This window comes from Lytechinus variegatus, chromosome 3 (genome assembly GCF_018143015.1).
Source record: "Lytechinus variegatus isolate NC3 chromosome 3, Lvar_3.0, whole genome shotgun sequence".
Taxonomy (NCBI): Eukaryota; Metazoa; Echinodermata; class Echinoidea; order Temnopleuroida; family Toxopneustidae; genus Lytechinus; species Lytechinus variegatus.
Genome location: NC_054742.1, coordinates 62,404,515 through 62,428,385, shown reverse-complemented (window position 1 = coordinate 62,428,385; position 23,871 = coordinate 62,404,515). Strand labels below are relative to the sequence as shown.

Genomic DNA, 23,871 nt, shown 5'->3' with positions numbered 1-23,871 from the left:
TCTGCGTTTTTCTCCTCACCTGTCACCGTGCCCTCTGGTGTGCCCTATCACTTTAGGCCAAATCTTTCATTTGCAACACTCATTCAATGAACAAGGTTATGATTTCGACCCCCGGCCCTCCTCCCCCCAAAAAAAAATGACTGATACAAATGTACAAATGCTACCATACGCTCCTATGCTTTGTTGTGATTGAGTAAACCTCTCGTATATCCAGGCCATGCACGTTCTTCATCGAATACGCGAAAGACAATCAATAATACTGCATATGCATTACGACTGTATATGTAAATACTATCCAGCTACTCCGCTTTCGACGACATTTTCGAGATAAGTTGGTATGTATTTATTGAAACTGTAATATTTGTAACTTTTCAATTTATTATTTCTCTCTTCTAAATCTCGGCCTAAATCTCAAGTGAACTTATTAATCTATGCCATTTAGTTTTCGGAAGTTTTTCGTAAAATCGTTTTAACTGTGTCAGCCACACGGGTAGCCACCCCAATTAACATGACTAACTTTACGTGTCGTAGGCGCCTAGCCTCAGTGCGGCTAACCCAGGGCCAGGCCAGAGCTCCGGCCCGCTTCCAGGACTCGTCCGTAATATAGGCAGAGGATACTCTCCATTGGGGTAGAATGTGGGTAGCCTTGAGGACTCCGTGATCATATTTTTAATGATTTTAATATTGTCCTTTGAGCCATATTCATAAGATTAAGAGACACTACGGTACCGGTATGTAAACAAAGATGGATTTCCTTAGGAAATCCATCTTAGAAATCATGTATTTTTTTTAATTTCTATTTTATTTATTTGTTGTGTTGGTTAATACTATAGTACACCTTCATTCATGTGCAGAGCTACCAAGTCTCACGCATTGTGCGTGAGACTCACGCATTCAGGGTCCGTCTCACGATCTCACGCATGGCACCCATTTTTCTCACGCATTGGGACCCGACAGAAAAAATAGAGAAAAAGTAGCATTATTCACTAGATTATACGACTGGACGACCGCCTTCGCGTCTAGCCCGGCACGCGAGACGAATCGAGAGTGCAGTCAGCGCACAGCTAGTACATGATACGATGAATCGCGTGCGTGCATCGCATGGTTTTGTAGTATGGATCGATATCATGATGAAGCCCATATCTTTTTTCAACGTACGAGTAAGTACTGGCCGCGCGCGCGCAGAGACGCCGAGTCATGAAAATCTCACGCATAACATTTTTTTTTACTTGGCATCTCTGCATGCGCCTAATGCATATGAGGGTGCAATATGATCTTGGTGCAATAAATATGTTAATAAAAAGGTTAAAAATGAGAGGTTTCTTACCAGACCGATCTTGTGTAGATCCCTCGATATACACCGCACATACGTACGTACAATAGGCTTGACCCTTAAACCGCTTTGTTTGAATTGACGTACATGTACGTAGCTTCGAGTTCGATAAGGGTAAGTCAAAGAATTCACGCGCGTTATGTATGGGACATTTCAGAGGCAAGAATGACATGAAAATACAGAGCTACCAAGTCTCGCGCATTGTGTGTGAGACTCAAGCATTTTGGACTCTTGTTCATCCCTCAAATCTCTGTCTCACGCAACTATCACAGCCAATCCCCATGTACATTGTACACAATGTCTGTGATCTCACTCAGATTCACAGAAAATCTCACGCATAGCTGGTCTTTGAACTTGGCATCTCTGAAAATAGTGTTGATTGACTTTGATTTGATTGAATACACTCGTGATAGTAGACATCTAAAGCTATGAGAAAAATAATCATGCAAAAAATGGTGACATATTAGCTTGACCTTTCAGAGAGAATGGGAAGCAGAAAAAAGACACTTAATTATAAAAAAAATTCAAGTTGAGAATTCTCTGAAAGTATTTCATTTGACAACTTGTAACTTGGTGTGATAAAAGTCACAATACTCTAGTATATCTAAGGTAAGTTTCATGTCAAAAGCCAAATCCCTCTCATTACAGACTCTAATTAAACAAATTAATGACATGTTATGTATGGGACATTTTGTCCCCATAGAGAACATACACAATTTTCCCCATAAGTCAAAAAATTGAAATAATTTAAAATATGGAAATAAAAAAAAGGTTCTGTCTTTTGAAATGTTCCATTGAGACATATTTGATATGACTGAAAAGGAAACTAGTACAACATTTTTTTTGTCTTGTTTTTCATGGTTTCATGAATTTGTTATGTATTTCTATTGTTTTTTATTTTTTTCATATTTTTCAATTTTCACATTTTTTTTGCTTCAATTGTTTTCATTAATTAGTATTCATAACAAATCAGTCTTTAAAAACTAAAGAAAAAGGTCAATAATCACTTTCAGAGCACTCATGAAATTTGTTTTTCTCCATTCACTTTGTACACAAATCTACCCATTGACATTGTGTGTAAATGTCCCATACGTATCATGTTGCCCCATACGTAACAATTTTTAAATTAACTTTAATTAAAAAGTAAACTCTAATTTTGAAACTTTTTGGGTTATAACATTTTCATACTTTATGAATTAGAACTTCCCAGAGATGCAACAAAATAAGTATTATTGTATTATGAGAAATAACTTAGAAAAACAGCCTAAAAATGTTACGTTTGGGACATTCCATCCTTGGACAAGACCTAATTTGCATAATTAATTAGATGACACCACTTTTTTCCCCCAAAAGTAATAAGATGTTAGGGGGTCCATGTCCCACCTATGACTACATGTAAATCTCACAAGTTTTGTTTCTATTTTCTATGAGTTTTTATAATTGTCCCATACGTAACGCCCATTTTACCAATTATGCAAATTAGGTGCCCCAAATTAGCATGAATATGCATATTATCAAATTTTTCTTAATGATATTTTAAAATTCAACATTTGGGCTTTCTTGCCCCACCAAAGATAACTTCTTAAATTAAAGATCAAATTTTGCCTTCTAGGGTGACCTTTTCTTGGACTTGCCCATAAGCAATGTTACAAAATGTCGATTTGAAAAACAATTTATAGACAAGTAGTATTATAAAATAAATAATGAAATTTAAAACATAATTATAAATAATAATTTTTGTAATAATAATTGTAATATTTATAATCATTTTTTAATTTTTAATGTTTGTTTTATTTTCATCTATAAATTGTTCTTCATAACGGCATTTTGTAACATTGCTTATTGAAGCTACTTTTTCCTCTCTAACATTAAACTCTAGTCTAGATCTATTCCTCATTTCCTCTCCCCTCTTCATAATTCGCGAAAACAGCTTACGGGAAGCCATTCAACGCAATATGTTTTGTGTAGTGTCACTCAAAATTCAGGCTGTTTTTATAGTCACATTTGTATGTAGTGAAACTGTTTTGGATCGATGGTCTGATTGAATGTGGTTTCATAATATAATCTTTATGATTGAACAGTGAAAGTATGAACTCCATGCTCAAAATATTTTCATAGTTTTCTAGATCTAAAGCTGAATTCGTGCAGCTTTTGTAGGAAAAGTGAGCATTGTGATTGAATCTCCAGGTCAACAATGCTGATTGATAACAGCACCAAATTGGCCAAGAGAATCTTATTTTTCCAGTAAAGCATTTTGTTGAGAATCATGTACATGTAGACCATGATATGTGTATTTTTATTTTAAAAATATTAAAAAATAACAAATCTGATTTGAATCATTAAATCTGATTTGTTAATATTCTTTTTTAATCTTAGGGAAATCCCCAACCCTTGTTAGAAAACAAAAATATTTTAAAAATGTTTTAAATATCACCGTGAGACATCGTCAAACTGAGAAATTATATGAATCATATGCAGCGTTTTCTTTCCCATGTCAATTCCGCAACATTCACGACAACTATCAAAACAAATGCTGAAACAACTCATAATTAAAGCTCAATAACTTACTCCTCTGATCATATCACCATATCAGTAATTTGAGATTCCAGATGATTGTAACAATTTCTTGCTTTTGTGATTATTTTGGTGGAAAAAAATTCATGTGAGATTGTTCACCAAGATTCAGAGTGCAGCAGGAATTGAGAAGCAATCCATATGGTTGTGTCTGCCACATGGCAAGCTGCCACAAGCTACATACGGTGTGAGCTTAATTCGTGTGTGTGTGTGTAGATCAAAGAAAATAGTGCAAACAAACTGACTTGCAATGTAATCTGTATTTTTCTTGTGAAATATTGGAAAACTTTGTTAAATTTTATTTTACTCTGCGAATTTTGCTTTTATTTTAGGGGGATGCACCACTTGGTTTAGGCCATGGTGTCTTCCAGAGGAAATGGGCATCCAAAAAGACGCCCAGACGCCCCTCTGGCTAAACCCCTGTTTGTGACTTGAATAGTGATACTAATGTGTTTATTGAATAAATACAGGTTAGTTTCATATTAGAGCAGAGTATCTCTTATCTAGAGGAAACCCACTCTGTTTCAATGTTGACCTATGGTAAGGTCTTTAGGAAGTTACCATGAGACTAGTACTCCTGATAACCACAAATCATGGACCTACTAGAGATGCATAAATGAAGCTTGATGGAGCTGCATATGCCATTTGATTGCTCAGGCATTTGTAAACTTACTGTTTCCAACTGGATCCTGGAGGGAAAATATTGCAGAAGCTCTGCCCTTGGAGATTAAACTAAGGTCTGATTTTGTTAGGTTTTGTGTGGTATTGTTTTTAAGGTGATAGGATGGATCTTTTTTTTTTTGATTGTGCATTTTCTTGTATATTTCAAGAGAAAAATTATTGGGTTGAGTTACATCTTGTTTGTTTTCTTTTACTTCTTTAAAGGTGACTTAAACTTGATTTTTGCTTCATGTCATGCATAGCTACATTAACATTATGTTAATTTGTAGTAATATTGTGCATTGAATTGATCCATTTCATGTTTATTGCATACCTGTATTTGTTCTGGTCATTCTTCATATCTAAAAAGATATGGGTATACTGTACATGTACATGGTAATGTAAAAAAAATCATATCAGTTATGATTTGTATACTTAGTAAAAGAAAAAAATTGTGATTCCAACTACTTGGAAAATGTATGATGAATATGATTTTTAGTTAATTGATTGTTGACATTTTAGTTTTACTAACTAGTTCTATTTGTTTGATGATTTCAATGCTAACATACTTTAAGTCTGCAATTGAGTAAATCTGGATTAAATGAAGCAGCATTAAAAGTTTATTAAAGGGATGGTCCAGGCTGGAGATATTTATATCTCAATAAATAAGTAAAATTAACAAAGCAAAATGCTGAAAAAATTTGTTCAAAATCAGATAAAAAATAACAAAATTATTGAATTTTAAAGATCTCCATTATTCCGTTGAAACAGTTGTAGCCATGTCTTTATGAATATTCATTAGGTGGGCTGATGATGTCATATCCCCACTTTTTCTTTTGTATTTTATTATATGAAATCAGGTTTATTCATATTTTTTCTATATGTACCAAGAGCTAAAACACTTGGATTGACAACTGATATAAGTGCATTAGTTATTTATTTCTGCAACTTATTTCATCATAATGGAGACACATCATTTACACATGTATGAAATAATGAAACATCTATGATTTCACGGAGTAACATAAGAAAAAGGAAAGTGGGGATGTGACATCATCAGCCTGCCTAATGAGTATTCATGTCGATGTGCATACACTGTATAACTGTTTCATAAAATATTGATACTTAAAAATGCAATAACTTTGTTATTTGTTATCCGATTTTGATGAAAATTTCAGCATTTTGCTCTGTGAATTTTACTCTATTTATTATTTTTTCAGCCTGGACCATCCCTTTAATGTGGGTGTAGAAACAAGTGAGCCCCCTCCCCCCCCAAAAAAAGGGACGGGCTATTTCTTCCATTTAGTACTTCTACATGTATCCGTCTTTTAGAAAAGACTTGTACATGTATATGACGAATATTAATGGCTAAAAATTCATAAAATTCAAAGTTTCCTGGTTATTTTACAGGGCTTCACATTAACCTTTTTATTCTACTGGTCCAACCTGTTCATGTTGGACCAGTAGATACCCAGTTTTTCCATTTTTTACTGGTCCGATCCTAAAATTTACTGGTCCCCCAAAATAAAGAAAAACGTGAAAAAAGAATGGGTTTATTTTGCTGTATTTTATTGCTTTTAATGCCCCCCACCCAAAAAAAAACCATGCAAACAAACAATAGGCCTACAGACACATACAGCGTATTTACATGAAAGCCATTTCTCAATTTTATATAGGTTTTTTTTTCATAATTTACAAAAGAGGAGAGAATATCAAATTTGTATCAGTTTTATATATTTTCACTGGTCATGTTGGACCTCTAAATCTGGCTATATCTGAAAATTTACTGGCCCGATAGCAATTTTACTGGTGTGGGACCGTCGGACCAATGCCAGTGTTAAGCACTGTCCTGGATGTGGATTTCATGAGTAAATGTACATGTAGGTCGTACATTGCATGCATGTTATTCATACCCATGAAGCCATACAAGCTTATCACATAAAGTTGGAAATACTGTCTTGGTTTTCTTTTTCTTTTCAGTTTCAAAAATGAAATTATCACGTCTCCTTCACCATAGCTGGATTCTTCTTGTACATTGCCTGTGGAGAAATGTATCAGGGCGTGGTAAGTTTTGCTTTTTTTCTTGTCATAATCCTTTCTCGAGTACAAAAAATACACAATAAACAAACAGAAATGCCGTAACAGTGTATTAACTGCACCTTTTTCTCGGCGGGATAGAAGCAAAAGTCGGGGATGTGGTTTATCCACGATGATAGGTCTGGGCCAACCCTTCGTAACCCTTCCCAAACATGTACCATAGACGCCTGCCAGTTCACAACACATCGAGTGGCCGGGCGTAGCCACCTAGGGCAATGTCGTTTAGAGGGGGTTTCAGCCGCGGGTAATGGGAAGTGATTATTTCGATCTTGATAAAAATTGTCCATAAAAGTTTGATTAACAAACGCACAATACCTTCATGACACTAATTTCGACTTTATTCTTAAGTCATTGATTCAAAGCAGTGAAGTTCCCTAGCTTAGTTCAAAGAGATGCCAAGCATACTCGGTAATATTTTGTCTCAGCAAAGCGAGAGATGAATGAGCTACATGTAAGAGCTTGTGTTGTATTGTGGTTATAGTGCGATTTAAGCTGGCGCTCTTCATTTTAACCCCTCCCCTCCCCCAAAGTCCTGTTTCAAGCCAGCTTATGTTTTCTTTCCCGTTTGCTTTTCATAAGATATGTGTACCATGTACACCACATACGAGAGAGACGGCACAAAGCCATAAAAACAACTGGAAAAAATGCCAATTTCTTTGTTTCTTGAACCTTCCTGTAATCCCGTATCCAAAATTCATGCTAAGACATCGAATGCTAGACAAATTCTGAAAGTGATTGTGAGGTTGTGAATGCAAGAAATGTGAATGTTTCTTCCTCCTATGCCGGGAAAGACACAGATCACAATTTGATAAGATGTACTGGTACCGTATTGTAGTTTGCAATGTACAAGAACGCGCGGCAGTGCTGTGTGCGTGTACACTGTGACTGTGAGGTGAGTGAGTGTGTAAGTGGCCAATATTGTTGGAACCTTTCTTTCTTGCTATCATTTTTAGTGGATGATTTGATCAAGAACAGCAGATTTCCGCATGTATACCGGTGATCTCTTTGGATACTTTGAAATCTTTAACTTAGGTTTTGTTTCTTCGTACCTCAAATATTCATGTAAATGTGAGAAGGATTTTTTTTTTTTAGTCCAAAGTTGGGGGTGCGGTTTATAGTCCGTTACTAACAGTGCTTTGTTAAAATTAAACAATTTTGACAAAATTGTTCAGATATTTCACGCTTCACTTTATATCCCCCACTACATGTAAAATGCATTATTTATTTTGTATTTCGCACCACAATTAGTAGTTGTTGATGAAAATCGTTAAGCCACTGAATAAGCCTTGTGATTCACACCTACTTGTTGGATTGGGAAAAAGGGCTTAGTGGGATTCAAGAGAAATACCAAATGTGGTAACGATCTCAAAATGGGTTCGAACAGAATCCAATACTGGTAGATGACCATCAAAGTGTTTGTACATGTATGTGCCCTATGGCTCTGGAAGAAGATGTGTAATTGCTGAGAAATGAGCAAAATAAATACAGAATTCATCAAATGGTGGGTATTTTACTCGAGTTCTCCCACATACATTCTTTTGAGTTAGTGATTAGTTAGAAGTATTGTCAGTTTTTAGCTAAGATTTCATGATTTCACAAAGATAAACATTAATGTACCAGATATAGATGATATTGACAACCTTGATTTTAAAGACTTTTTAAATGAAATAAAATTAGCTGTGCTACATTCTTATACCAAACATTCAAATCAAAAAGGTTTTTTTTTTGCTATTTTTACAATGAAAAATTTCAAAATCTTTCTGCTATTAAAGCAGTGGTAAATGAATTATTACTGAACTACATGGATGTAGAATAGTTTATCTTCCTAGGCTGCCATCCATTTCCCAGAATTTCTAATATAAATTGCAAACAAGGTTACATGTACAATCATGGCTAAGCATATCGTGAGAGCATGGCCGGGGGGGGGGGGGGGTGCCATCTTTAAATGTGCACAATTACTTAATAACATATGAATACAAAGTGCTTTTTCATTTTATATTTTGTGTACATGCACAGTATGGTATTGAGCATTCATTTTCGTCCAGTTTTGGGCAAAGAGAAACTTGTGCAAATCAGTGCATCACCCAAACTAAAAATTTGTAAACAAAGTGTTTTACATTGGCTCCTTTCATGTTCAAAGACAGAGTACCCTCCCCGTAGTAGAGTCTGAATGGGAAGACTATGAAAATGTTCTTTGGTTTTTTTTTCAAATGTAAAGACATTTGACATCAAACTTACTGCATTTATTTTGATGTATGATCATGTCAGTATTGAGGAAAATGATAGAACTTTTGCATCATTTATAGTAACAGCAAATATTTTGAATGCCTGCACATCGTAGCTTTGATTGTTATATTAGAATATAATAGACATGTTTATGCTGGCCTTTTACAATGCATTTTAGGGAGATTGGGGTAAAATGGAACATTTTTAACAAAAATTGCTGTTAAAGTCCAAATAGACTTTATTCAAGAAACAATATATCAGCTTAAAGCATATATCTAAAGGGCTACAAATGTACCTATACAATTCTTTAACTCTATGATGGTTACTGAAAATAATACACCTTGATCAAGACCATCTCAAGTGTTCCAACTATACAGGGTAATGGTATGGGGTAAGTTGGAACACTGCATGGTCAATTAAGATTTATAATAAAACTACTACATGGTTTTAGCTTTATTGCTTATTTTTTCAAGTTCAAAATATTAAAGGTGTGTATTCTGTTTTGTTGAACTTTATGTTTTCTATTACACATGATTTACAGCCAATCAAACAAGCCACTGCATAGTAGAATTTTGCATATTCTTGTGTGTTTGATTTTACAAGCAATTATTAAAGTGTATCAGCAAAATCATGTACTTCTGCACCAAATTTACATGATATTGATCAGCCTCGATCAGATAATTATTTATACAATGTAGTTTTTTTTATTGTTACTCAGTAATGAAATGGATATATTATGAAATAAGTACATGTACATGTAGTGGCTTTTAATGTATGATGCCAAAATCTTATTACTCATTAGGTAGGGGCAAAGTTGGGGATGATTATAATGTAGGAACACACACCTTTAACTGTACTTTGATTTGTTTATCTATACCATACAGTAACAAATAAAGGTCAGAACTGAATGAATGAAAAGGTATATTATGCTATGAGCTAATGAACATTGTTGTCAAACATGAGATACAAACGAAGTGTGGTTCTGTACCCAATAAAATGCACCTACATGTACCATGTAAAAAAAAAATTGGGTAATTAATTTGGCAACTGATTACTAAATATATTGCCGTTAAGATTTTAAACCAACACATTTGCTGTTCTAAATAGCCCCTTCAATTTTGTTAGAACTAACCCCAGAGGCCCATGTGACATTTACAAGCTTACAGCACAAAAGGGACTTCACTATCGCATATTAATAATCTTATTTTGTAGCTACATGTAAATGTCTGCTACATGTACATGTATACTCCTGAACTGGCCATTTTGATCTATAAACTTCTCTGAGATAATAAAGCATTTCTGAAAGAAAAAAAATACTCATGGTGAAAAAACAAACATTCCTCTCTTACTTCACCAGGCTTGTTGCACATGTGGTGTCTGTAATATGGTGGATGGCCATTGCTGATGGCAGTAAATTAAGGCAGTATTGCATAAATTTATGTAGGTGTTTAAGAAAATTACCATGTTTCAACTTTACCCCGCGTTCAAACTAACCCCAATCTCCCCTACATTAATGCCTCCAAGTTTGTAATATCATTTTCTTCAATTTAGAAATGAAGTTGAATTATACCATTTTCATAGGCTTTAATTAATTTGGTTCTTTGTTATTGTGTAAATAATTCTAGTAAAAGAACACTGCTTTCTTAACTTCATTTTCCTTACATTCTGGCTGTAAGGAGGCAAATGATATGTAGATTATTGTACGTTTTTCCAATTTTCCATTCAATTTATGGACATTTCAATATCATTTTAATATCATTTATACTAGACCTGCCTTGCAATAAGGCAGAATCAAATGTACACAATAACGGAAAATTGTGGAAAGGTACAAAATGTAAACACAAGATTTTTAATTGTTTTTTATTATCCGTTTGTAATTCAGCCTGCAGTAGGATTATCGAGGGATCAATGGGCTCAGAGGGTGAGATATCTGCACCCCTCTTTCCTTCAAGTTACCCCCGTGAAGACTCCTTCTACACCTGTACGTACAGGCTGAGGAATAGGAATCTTACCAGTCTCAGACTGGTCTTCAGTGACTTTCATCTTGATGATGATATTGCTGGAGGATTTAAGAATGGAACCAGGGATTATTTACAGGTAAGATGTACATGTAAGGCCACAATAAATTGGTCTGCCAACCAATTTTTGTCTTACCTGCATAGCAGAGTGAGACACGCGGCGGCGTCAACATCAAATCTTAACCCAAGGTTACGTTTTTGAAATGACATCATAACTTAGAAAGTATATGGACCTAGTTCATGAAACTTGGCCATAAGGTTAATCAAGTATTACTGAACATCCTATTAGAGTTTCATGTCACATGACCAAGGTCAAAGGTCATTTAGGGTCAATGAATTTTGACCGAATTGGGGGTATTTGTTGAGATACCATCATAACTTTGAAAGTATGTTGGTCTAGTTCATAAAACTTGGACATAAGAGTAATCAAGTACATGTATCACTGAACATATTGTGCGAGTTATAGTAGTTTTCAAAGTCAGCACTGCTACTATGTTGAATCGTGTGATGCAGGTGAGACGGCCAGAGACATTCCACTTGTTAACATTTGATACCACATCTTCCTGTTGAAAGTTCTAAGTCATATATACTACCCTTCAGAATAAAAGCAAATTTAATAACTTATTGCTATGGTATCATTGCAATCGTACAATCAGCTACAATAAACCAATTTGGCTATTACTCCAAAAGAAAGGTTTGCAATTAAAACGAAAATTGAAATATTAGTCTTCTATAAGTCTTTTTAAATGACAGAAAATGTTTAAAAAGACATTTGTTCCGAAATCTGATTGTCAACCAGTCGTAAGGTGTGCTATGGACTTTGGACTGCATTTTTCCAATTTGAGCAGAGAATAATTGGTGTTGACATTGACAGTTATGCACTGTAGTTCAATGAGTAGAATTGGGAAACAGTACAAAGAATGTTATGGGGCAATTTGATTTGAGATCAGTTGGTAGTCAATTTTGGGTCCAAAAATTATTTGTAAGTCTGGCAACTAATTGTAAATTTGAACTTTATTACTAGTGTGCTAGCTTAGACTTATACTTTAATTTGGCATCGGTTGCAAATCCTCTCTATTTGTTATTTCCAAAAGTTGGCATTTCTGTTTATGACCCCTCGGCCCCTCTTACAGAAATTCTATGGAAATCCGTCAGCATCATAATATTTTTTTCTACAGGATATTTGCAAAATGCCCTTTGAAAACAACGAGAAGTATACTGAATTGTCAAGAAAACTGTTAATTTACGAATCATATCTAGAAAATATTCTGAACAAACATGTATAATAGATGTTGACTTTGCTGGCCATCCATAGTTGCGATTGGTCGGATCCATCGCAACTCTGTGTAAGATGGATCTGTAAATTGTTGTATAAGAAGCAATTGTACTGCATACTGTACATGCCACATGGTGTAGTAGGGTGTATTCTTTACTTCTTTGGGTGCATATATATTTAATGGTGCTGTGCACGTTTAAATAAATCTGCTAGTTGTACATTGTGTATTGTAGGTCCTGTTTATAAACATCCATAAATACATACATGGAGGGCCATAATACATTCACGTGATTGTGAGCAAGCATGTGTTATTGTGATCGTACACATATTGTGAGAATATTGCTTCAGCTGGCAGAAAAAATCCTTGAATCTGTCGCTTATCTGTGTTTATGGAAGTCATTAAAGCTGTGTTTGTTAGTCACAGTGCATGATAGGAAACCACCATGACCATGCATCTGTGTTTTGGTACCAAAACGTACAGTTGTGATACATGCGTGATTAAAGGCTCTGATTTATGTTTGATAGAAGCATGTAATTTCAAAAATAAAATAGACAGCTAGATTTATTGTGAGCATCATATGATAAAGCTGTATTAGAGAGTTTTTTTTCACCCCTGTCCAGCATCATGCTTTTAAAGCAAATTTAGTTGAAAATCTGGCTTTGTTCCTGATCATTTTCATAAAATCAGTTTTTTTTAATTAAAATATGAAAATAATATAGCTTACCATCGGAATAATTCAATATGCAAATCAAAATTGACAAATAGTTGACTGAATTGTACATGGGATGCATCGATTTTGTCTTGTAGCAGATGGTGATGGTCTAATGCTCATTACCTGCTGCACCGAAACGTTTCAGCATCAACAGAGCACTTACAGTAGGGCCAGTTGTAAGCGTTGATCCAAGATGTCGATAACGCATTGTTGTAACATGAGGCATTGCTGCAAGAATACTGGTTGTAACAGAGGCTTTCGTTAGTGCATAGTTTGCACTAACAAAGTTTCTGTGCGGCCAGTACAGATGGCTTAGCCCACTTGGTCTACTATCACTTTGGTCTATTTACTTTTTGGTCCAAACATCACTTGGTCTTAAACCCATTTGGTCAATCTCTTATTTTGATAGTCTAATGTGAGACTGATGAATTCCCACTTTGTCTACTTATCATTTGCAATTTGCCAAATACAAATTTTTTCAATATTAATAGCATCCATGTAATTAGTTGATCTTTTTTCATATTTCGTTCTAGATTGATCTTCATAACAGTCAGACGCCTCGTGTATACGTGGGTATCAATCGTCCCACCATCATCCTCAGTTCATCAGATGAGATAACCCTGACACTTGGTGTCCAGGCAAACCAACCCAACATTTACTCAGAATTGAGGACGTTCGCTGCACAGTATTCTTTTATCACGGATTCTCAGAAGATTGAATATGAGGCAATATACACAGGTGAGTTCATTTCTTCTGTGTGTTTTTTGCATACGTTGTTTTGAGTGGGGTCAATTTATTTCACAGGATACCGTCAAAGTACAAAGTAGCGTAGTGTTATGATAGGACTCATTGAAGTAGGGACTAATGCAGGATGTTCAGAAAGCACTGTAATTTGGATTGCCAATGTGTACACAGATCTCTTGACCATTTTAATTTGAAGGAAAAAATATTTTTTTTTTTCTTAACCATTCAGAGCTTTTTTTTTTTTAATTTTGATTATACCATCATTCTTGATATCTTTACTGCACAATCCTATGAGAAATATTGTTTCTTTCCTACATGTATCTATGAGCAAAAATCATCAATTTTTTTTAGTAGCATGGGTTGGGATGTGTAATGCACATGTAGGAAACAAACAACTTCTTTATTTCTAGGCAGATTGAAATACAAATCAATCATATAATTGGAATCATGAAAGGAAAACACAGAAAATTACATGTAAATTTGAATTAAATTACTCCAACTAATTTGGGAAAAGAAGAAAAAAGTCCATAAAACAATTAAAGCATAATAGAAACAGAAAGTAAGTTTTGAGGATAAACATAAACACACTTAATGGTTGGCCTAATAATACTTGTTATACTGAACACTGAATATCACTCAAAATACACCACATAGAGTTTCAAAATCCTACCACTTTGTCCATTTCCGTTGCATCATTTAAAATTCAAAGCTAACAAAACATGGAAAAAGAAGTGATAACAAGAACTCTTTATTGACATTGCAAAGGAATTGTTTAAATCATTAGTTGGCGATGCAAATTGGCAATTTTTTAATTGTAAAGACATACATTAATATTAATAACCACTATTTAAAAAAACTTTAAAAGGAAAAATATAGTAGTGATTGTTTTGTGTGTGCAAACTTATAAAAAAATGACTAAGGATTCAATTAGTTTACTAAAGCTTACAACACCTAATAGAAAAATACTTATAGCATTTTATTGTGATTAGAAAGAAGGACTGAAATATGGTGACTGACATGTATTATGTGCTATGTATATTTTGGTAGAATTTGAATTCACATGCAACAACTAATCATAGAAATGCAGTAAAGACAATGTAGAAAACAATAATTCTAAACACATCCATGGTATTATGCATCTCTAAGAACTGAATTTTATTATTATTATGAATTCAATACACTGTTCCTGTTGTTAATATCTTTTTCATTCATGGTATGCATCAAGAGAACCTACCACCCCAAAATACATGTATGTTAAAAATGAATGAATAAATAAATCAAGTTCAGTATCATAGTACTATAAAGTACATGTAAGTAAAAGAAGTAAGTAAGGAAGTAAGTAAGTGAGTGAGTAAGTAAGTAAGTAAGTAAGTAAGTAAGCAGCACTGTAAGTAATCAAGTAATGTGATTAAGTAAAGTAAGTACAGAAAGTAAGTAAGCAAGCACGCATTATGTAAGAATTGAAGTATGTAGGTGATCATAATGACTACATGCCTGAATAACATTGTAGTTGAAAGAATAGAAAAGTAAAGAAATAAATGTAGTTGAAAGATTAAAAAGTAAAGAAAGAAAGAATGAAATAAAGAAATAAATGTAGTTGAAAGATTAAAAAGTAAAGAAAGAAAGAATGAAATAAAGAAATAAATGTAATTGAAAGAATAAAAAAGTAAGGAAAGAAAGAATGAAATAATCGTAGTTGAAAGAATAAAAAAAGTAAAGAAAGAAAGAATGAAATAAAGAAATAAATGTAGTTGAAAGAATAAAAAGGTAAAGAAAGAAAAAAAGAATGATAGAGAGAAATATGTGTTATTGAGTACATTTCTAGATCAAGAAGTAAGATCAAATGTTCAATGTTTACTTACTGAAAGAAATGAGACAATATTAACTACATTTAATGGATTTTCCATATCAAGAGGTTTAACATAAAATGGCACTTTGGTGATGAGATTTAGGGCATTAAACATAGATTGACATGATAAGACCTTACTGACAGGAGAAGATGAGTCAGTCTGGTTCAATGAATTCTCATCACCTCAAACCTTGTTTTTAATAGCGGAAGCTGATGAAAATACACCAAATAAAATAGAAAAAGAGAAATCCACAGGGGTGATAGAACTGAAAGCTGGTGATGGAGTTTGCAGGTTTCCTTTCTATCTTTGGTAAGGTAGATTGACCTGGTATCAAAACATGCTGGTTAAAATCAGGACATCATGGCAAACCCTGGATTTCACTCTGCGAGGAACCAGTATCAATCCATTCAAATCTTTGTTTTTAATCTCAACTGTTTTAATACTTTGTGTTTTTCACTTGAAAGGTGATATGTGTACATATTGATATGTACTGAAAATAAATTAATGTCATTGGAATGCTTAACTGCTTTATATTCAGAGTGATTTTCATGAGAATTGGTGATATCTGGAGTAACATATGAACATACATGTATGTAGGGTTTTCTCTCACTCAGAGGCAATGTAGGTTTTTTGAATAATCATTGATTAATAATTACATGTAGGTACTAACTGGATAACTATTGTTTTGCCTTTTGTAGAAAATGAAATTTGTATTTAGTATATGAATATTTGAAATGATGAACAATTGAAGACAAGATATCCACAGATATACATGAAGTGCACCTGGAGAATTTGTGCATTAAAATAATCTATTGTAGATTTTAACTGAATGATTGTCTCTCGTTTGGCCTCTTCTAAAATACTTCATTGATACTAGGAGGTTATATTGACATTCAAAAAGGGAAAGAATAGAAATTTATTGAACTTATTTATGATACAAGTCTCCACAAAATTAGCTTGTCATACCCTGTTGACCAAATATCAACACAGTGTTCAGCTGTTAATTTATTTAAAGTGACCAAACTGAGACCAGCAACCAGAAGTAAATAAAAATTAAATACACATCTTGGTCAATGAACTTGAGGTCAGGCAAGTTAAATAACACATTTGTATTAAAGAAATAGGCCTATATTAGAGAGGAGACTGCACTGTGCAGAGCTGCCAAGTACATGTAGTACTGATTTTCAGTATTTAGTACTGAAAAGTGAGAAGAATACTGATAGTTTCATGTAAAATACTGATTTCTAAAGTTTCAGTTGTATGTGTGGTCCTATTGAATTTTTTGAAAATACTGATTTCCTCACCGAAATACTGATTTTCAGCTTAAAAAATACTGAAATGTTCCTTTCCAGGTTGGCAGCTCTGACTGTGATAGCGAACCCCACCAGAAATTGAACATATTTAAAAGTGTTTAAAGTTCTGCCTTGTTATAGATATTTGATTGTGAATGTGAAGTCAGGTGATAAAATATGACATCCAATCAGTTTGTTTTTGTCTATATTCAACCCTCGGCATGAAGGAGTACAATTTGTGGTGAGGTTCACAAACTTTTGAGCACAATTATACATGTGGACATTAAATGTGAAATTACATTTCTTTCTTTCTTTTTTTTGGGGGGTTAAAAAACATTGGAGGGGGGGGAGGCAGTCAACACTGACTGTATATGCCCCTTATTGGGGCCAAATGGATTAAAACGGTTTGTTCTTCCTTTAGAACCTAGTTTTTTCCAATCCATGATTATCGGGAATTCATTTTGTTGTGTAATGACAAGATCAATCATGGCTATATTTCATTTTTCCCTATGACCTCTCTGATGTTAGATTCTCGTACAGTGATTCCTACTCTATCAATGGATCAGGGTAATGTTGCTTACACCGTTCTTGCTCCGATGGGGTATGTGTCGGGTTTCTATTCCTCTCTGGAGATTGACATCATCTGGTACATTGAAGCAGAGTCTCATATGAAGGTCCTCTTCATTGTCGATGGTAAGAGTGAGGTTGAAGGGTAAGGTTTCAAAAACTGGGCTGTGTTTTACAAACGGGGTCATGTTTCACAAAGAGTAACTTAATTAGTAAAGAAGCTAGATGCAACAGTGCCAGGATAAAAGATTTTTGGATCATTGAATAGTTGGAAAAAAATTCAGAACAAATTTTCAGTCCAGAGGGGCATTACAAATCAAGGTACTGTTAGATAATTTGTTTTTCTGATTTCGAAAAGAAAAACAAAATATTGAGTGAAAATTGATTCTATTTTCAAGATTTAAAACAAAAAAACAGTAATTTTTCAATGTTTTGATTCAAGAATGAAATGTGTAAAATCGGGACAACAGACAAACGGTTCATTATTCCATTTTACTACATTTTAAAAAATTTTACATGTTTTAAAATTTTTAGTTATTCCTTTGAAAAACACAAAATTGAATTGAAATTTTTGTTTCCTTTATCTCTTTTGCATTCACGAAACAGAAAATTGAATCAATGTTTATGATTGATTGTAACTATTTGTACATGTACATGGTTTGCCATAAAATTTAGTTATGCATTTAACCCTAATGAGACGTGATTAATCCCTAGGCTTGTGACATGAATTCCTCATTCTTTCTCATGCAACTTTTGAGACCAAAATTTTGAGTATACAATTTGAAATTACATGACATTTTTTAAGTGCTTGCAAGACCGTAGTAAAATTCCAATTGTGATTCATATTGTTCATGATCAAGATAGTGTCCCTGACGATGCCCATTAAAACCAAAGAAATACACAAATTTAGAAAACTATAAAATACATTTGAAGACAAGCTTAATACCATAAGTTTGTCTACAGTACATTTGATCAGAATCCTTCAAAGAGTCTGTAAGCAAAATAAACACTGAAGTTTTAGGGCTTTATTAAATTTAATCAGAGCAAAGGTTTGTTTTTATGCATAAATAAACATAATTGATTGGCTGTGAGAATTTGAATGTACACTTTTGTAGATTATGCCATGGATAATGCATGTGCCAATTTTCGTTCAACAGCCAAGATTTTGGGGGTGGGGTTGCATCAATCCACATTATCCACCATTCCAGTCTCGTTGGGAATAAAAATAACCCAGCTCTTGAAGATATGACCTCTAGTAACAACTCGAATAGAATTTAGTGTAATACTACATTATAAAAATTATCATATAAAGTAGTTAAAATTGTCTTTGTTTTTTTTATCACCCATCAGATTTCACCAAGAGCAATAATGATGACACAAGTTCTTTGGCGATCTACGATGGTTTAACCTCGGAGGACCCTCCCCTGTATGTAGCACCAGTAGCTCCTAGAAACCACCAAATTATATCTACACAGGAATATCTCTATGTGAGATGGAAAGGTCGAACAGCTGTAGAGTCGTCCTTTGAAGCATATTTCACATTCTTCATTCAAGCAGGTATATACCAGGTTCACGCTACTGGGGCCCGTTTTACAAGAAGTTGCGATTGATCCAATCAATCGTAACTCTATGGAAATCCATCAGTGTCATAATTTTTTCGACAGAAAATTTGCACAATGTCCTTTGGAAACGACGAGAAGCATAGTGAATTTTCAATAAAACAATGAATACATGAATATACATCATAGTTAGAAAATATTTGGAACAAACATGCATTATACATGTTTTTGACGTTGCTGGCTGTCCATAGTTGCAAGTGATTGGATCAATTGTAACTGTTTGTAAGACGAGGCCCAGATCTGTCAATTCATTCTGAACTAAGTTCCGTTTCATATGGGTCATCCCATCAGGCTGGTGCATACAACGTTTCATTTCACAAAGATAAACTCAGATGTAGCTGAAGTTTTGGTGTGTCTGGTGATGTAAGGCTCTGACCATATATTTATAGTAGGTCATATTCGATTTGAAATGTTGTATGGATTTCTTGCAATTCAACTGATTTCCCCCCTTTGTTTTGTTGATGTAACTTTATATACCCTTTTCTGTAACCCATGATTGATGGTGTATACAACAACCTGTGGATGGGGTACAGTGTATGCCCTCACGTTCTCCTGCAAATCTTTTCTTTTTTATTTATGTGTTTAAATAAACTCAGTGCATAACATCTAATATACAATATATAAACGAATATCCAATGTCGCTTTTCACCAAAATTGCAGCTCATTGTAGCTGATCGCTGTAATGAAAAATATGCGAAGCTTTGGAGCGGATTTCTTTCTTCTTTTTTCTTGATATTAAAGAAGAAAATGCTATGTTTTGGAGGGGCTTTCTTTGTACTTTTTCTCAATAAGACAAAAATGCTATGCCTTGGAACAGAAATTTGAGTGTAAATATTGGGGTCCCCTCCGGGGCACATACTCACTATGCATTAAATACTGAGTGCCCCCCCCCCCGAGCTGTGTGCTGCTGCAGTCGGAGGTCACATGGTTAGGTCAAAGGTCATTTTCAGGTCAATGTTAAAGTTTACATGCAAGACTCTTATGACACCTAACTCTCCAGCCGTAAGTCACTTTTCAACAAAACTTGGATGGTAGATTTACTTAGGCAACCTGCATGTTATGCTGCAGTCGGAGGTCACATGGTAAGGTCAAAGGTCATTTTCAGGTTAACATTAAAGTTTACGTGCAAGGCTCTTATGACAAGTGTTCTTCCATCCCAGTCATTTCACAATGAAGTTTCGATACAAATCTGTTGCGTGCCCTCGCAAATTACAATATTTCTGGTTATTTTCATAAGTGGGGAGACACAAAATCGCTTTTGCCTTGTTTAAATCAGTGCTTGTACATGTATTATGCATCCCTCCAAGTGCCACACCCCTGCATATGAATGAATCAGTCCAGTTAAACAGCGTACAGTCTTGCAGTCCAAAGTTCAAGTAAACAACTCATTCATGAAGTACATGCATTCTTTGAGACAGACACGCAGGAGTTTTTCATTTTTGAAAAATTTCATCTCGTACCCACAATATGCCCCCACCCCAACTTGTGGCACTGCCCAAGATGCTACACACTGTACATGGGTGTATTTCAAATTTGTTTTTCTTCTTTCAATGATTTTTTTATTTTCATAACTTTTTATACATATAACCAGCATAATCATTATACGTATTATATACAAAATGAAAAAAATACAAAACAAAGCATAATATACAAGGGAAAAAAGAGCAAAATAATTTTTTAACCTATAACCGGGTCTATTTTGGGAGACTAGTCGAGAACTTGTGCTTAGGTGATGGTGCATGTTGGAATGTTTAAGGGCTGGGAAGCTTTGTTTTGAAACATAAAAGGATACAGACAACATACATTGTGTACCAAGGGCAAGGTCGGATTAAAATTTTCAGAGCTCTTTCAAGTTTGTGTAAAAAATTATGAATGTGATACAATCATCGTTCATTCTTTACAAATTTCCTCAATAACATCAGTCGGAGGTCACATGGTAAGATCAAAGGTCATTTTCAGGTCAATGTTAAATTTTACATGCAAGACTCTCATATGACACCTAACTCCGCATCCGTAAGTCACTTTTCAACCAAACTTGGATGGTAGATAAACTTGGGGGACCTGCATGTTATGCTGCAGTCGGAGGTCACATGGTATGGTCAAAGGTCATTTTCAGGTCAACATTAAAGTTTACTTGCAAGACTCGCTTACGACACCTAACTCCGCAACCATTAATCACTTTTCAACCAAACTTGGATGGTAGATGTACTTAGGCCACCTGCATGTTATGCTGCAGTTGGAGGTCACATGGTAAGGTCAAAGGTCATTTTCAGGTCAGCGTTAAAGTTTATGTGCAAGGCTCTTATGACAAATGTTATTCCATCCCAGACATTTCAAAAAAAAGTTTCGATACAATACTGTTACGTGCCCTCGCAAATCACGACATTTATGGTTATTTTCATAAGTGGGCGAGACACAAAATTGCTATTGCCTTGTGTTACTATTACTTGAGTAATCGAGTGATCCCAAGTGTCTAATTTTTGAATTGATGTTTACTCCCAGGTCTATTAGAAAGTACATACGTAAAGTTAGTCAAGTATTACTGAACATCCTGCCTGAGCTTTAGGTCACATGACCAAGGTCAAAGGTCCTCTTGGGTCAATGAACTTAGACCATGTTAAGGGAATCAACATCAAAATCTTAACCTAAGGTTAGGTATTTGAAATGTCATAACTTCGAAAGTATGTGGACCTAGGTGGCTAGCGTTGTCGAAATTCGACCCCCTCTCCCTACCGTTAAAGAAGCACTCCAGCCAAGTTCTGGCGGTGTGCCCAAGCCTTAAAGTGCAACACTTGGTCACACTTAAATCTTTGTGAAACACCCCCCAGATGTACAAAGCCAAATGATGTAATCGCTAGAAATGGAAATAAAGTGAAATGAAAAACTGTGAATGGGCTAAATTTCAGAATTATTTGGTGATGGGTTCATGGAGATATGTGGGCAAAAGAGAGAGAGAGATAATTAGCCAAATTGTATCCATGATTATTCATGTTGGTAATAATGTCATTAGTGATAATCTATTAACAATGCATTTATGTTTTGATTTGAGGTGGTGGTATGCAGTGTCCTGGGGATCACTTTACTTGTGGTAATGATCGTTGTATATCACAAGGGTTGACCTGCAATATGAGAGACAATTGTGGTGACAACTCGGATGAAGATTCTACTACAGTTTGTTTGGGTAAGACCACTTGTCAATCATTCAATTTAATTTCTAATCAACACACATTTATCATTAACATATATTCATCATTTCTCATATGATTAATCGCAATAAATGTGTATTAGACTAACATTTTGATATTTGCTTGCTATTACAGGAAATTGACATGAAAAAATTATTTGTTTTCGTTAGTCTTGAACCTTATGTTTGTTACCTTCTCATTGATATTTGTCTGATAAATGTCACTTACAACTTCACTGCACATGAATCTACCAGCAGAAGGAAACAGAATGTATTTTATAGGTACTAAATAGTGATTGACCAAGACTCCATAACGTGACTGCTTGGATTGTTTTATTGACCAATATAATGTCATCTTGATCTGTTAAATTGACAAACAATATCACCCAGGTTGTCTATTATATTTGACCGATGAGTATCAACAAGTAAGTGCTCAACTTGTCGGTGGCATGTTGGTGATTGCACGCAACCGCTTACTCATTCAGAATGGTCACTTTCTGTACCATACATGCCAATAAGCCTGTTCACGGTTGTAAACTGCGCTTACGCAGTAAAAGGTCATTTGAGATAAACCATGAAGGTGGTTTTCAAATTCACTGACAGGCATTTGAGATTTGATGATTATTCTTGTATTCCTTTTAAAATATTCATTTTATCACATCCAAGCTGAAGAGTAATAAATAGAGCCTTCATAATCACTGGTACTTGACAGTAGCCTAAACAATAGTCAAATGTGTCAAAGGCAGATAATAAAACAGATTTCCAAATTCTACAGTCTATACAATGCCTTTTGTTCTTAGAATCTGAATACTCTACTGGTAAAGCTTACGCAACATCTACATTTGAAAATGATAGTGCTTATCCTAATGAAAAATTACAAAGGTCATGTGAGAAAAGTTGATCATGAGCTAACCGTGAACTGGCTTATGTAGATACTGCATGCTTAGTTTTATTTTCATTTTTTTTTGTCCACGCCAAGCCACAAAGCCGCCCCCTCCTTGTCGACCTTCACCGTGCCTTCATGGAGGCACTTGTTTAAAGTTTGGCTCTGGCTTTGTATGCCTTTGCTCTACAAGGTATGGTGGTGACCTCTGTGAAATTGATAAGAGTAAGTCTTACATTGATGATTGGCTGAATCTACATCTTGGTCCCGGTGTCACTAATTTGATTGCTCACAAAATGGTGCAGTGTTGACGTTGATTAACTCACATTCATGATGAATGTTTTCATTGCTTTGATGTGTTGTTTGTGCAAAAAAAAACTGCATCTTGCTTTTGTTTTATAGCACTTTCTGCCTTTATTTTCTTTTATTTTTAGTATTCTTTATATTGCCACAAACAGGAATGTGGGCAATATTTTAAAGTCATGGCCTAATTCTATGGTTTAACAAGTGGTAATCAATGCATGTTCATGTAAATATTTGGTAATACAATGCTTTGGTGAAAGGAAATTAAAAGGCTGGCGTTGAAGGTATATGAAAGAATTGTGATCATTTTCTATAATCATTAATATAAATTGAAAATGGAATTCAGTACACATAGATTAGTGTAAATGTAACCAAAATTTGGTGATTTTTGCCACTCTTTTATAAAACTTTAGTGGTTTAGACCAAGTTTAGGTTACATGCTTTTGAAGAATACTCCTTAAGATAATCATAATGATGATAATGATAGATGAGATTTGTAATGTGCCAAATCCACTTGGCAGAGTGCCCAAGG

The 23,871-nt window shown here is 34.6% G+C and overlaps 1 protein-coding gene across 2 annotated transcripts; it reads left to right on the top strand.

The window, feature by feature from the left end:
* Positions 1-243: 243 nt before the first annotated feature.
* Positions 244-23,871, top strand: LOC121411593. Of its 2 annotated transcripts, none has more exons than XM_041604394.1 (8): positions 244-335; positions 6,548-6,631; positions 10,773-10,987; positions 13,431-13,635; positions 17,312-17,476; positions 18,701-18,907; positions 22,019-22,150; positions 23,133-23,869. In XM_041604394.1, the coding sequence occupies exons 2-8, from the start codon at positions 6,556-6,558 to the stop codon at positions 23,345-23,347; spliced, it is 1,215 nt and encodes a 404-aa protein (XP_041460328.1). In that variant the 5' UTR covers positions 244-335; positions 6,548-6,555; the 3' UTR covers positions 23,348-23,869. The 2 variants fall into 2 exon arrangements, with proteins under 2 accessions (XP_041460328.1, XP_041460329.1); XM_041604395.1 differs by lacking the exon at positions 244-335 and adding an exon at positions 4,622-4,644 and having other exon boundaries at positions 23,133-23,871.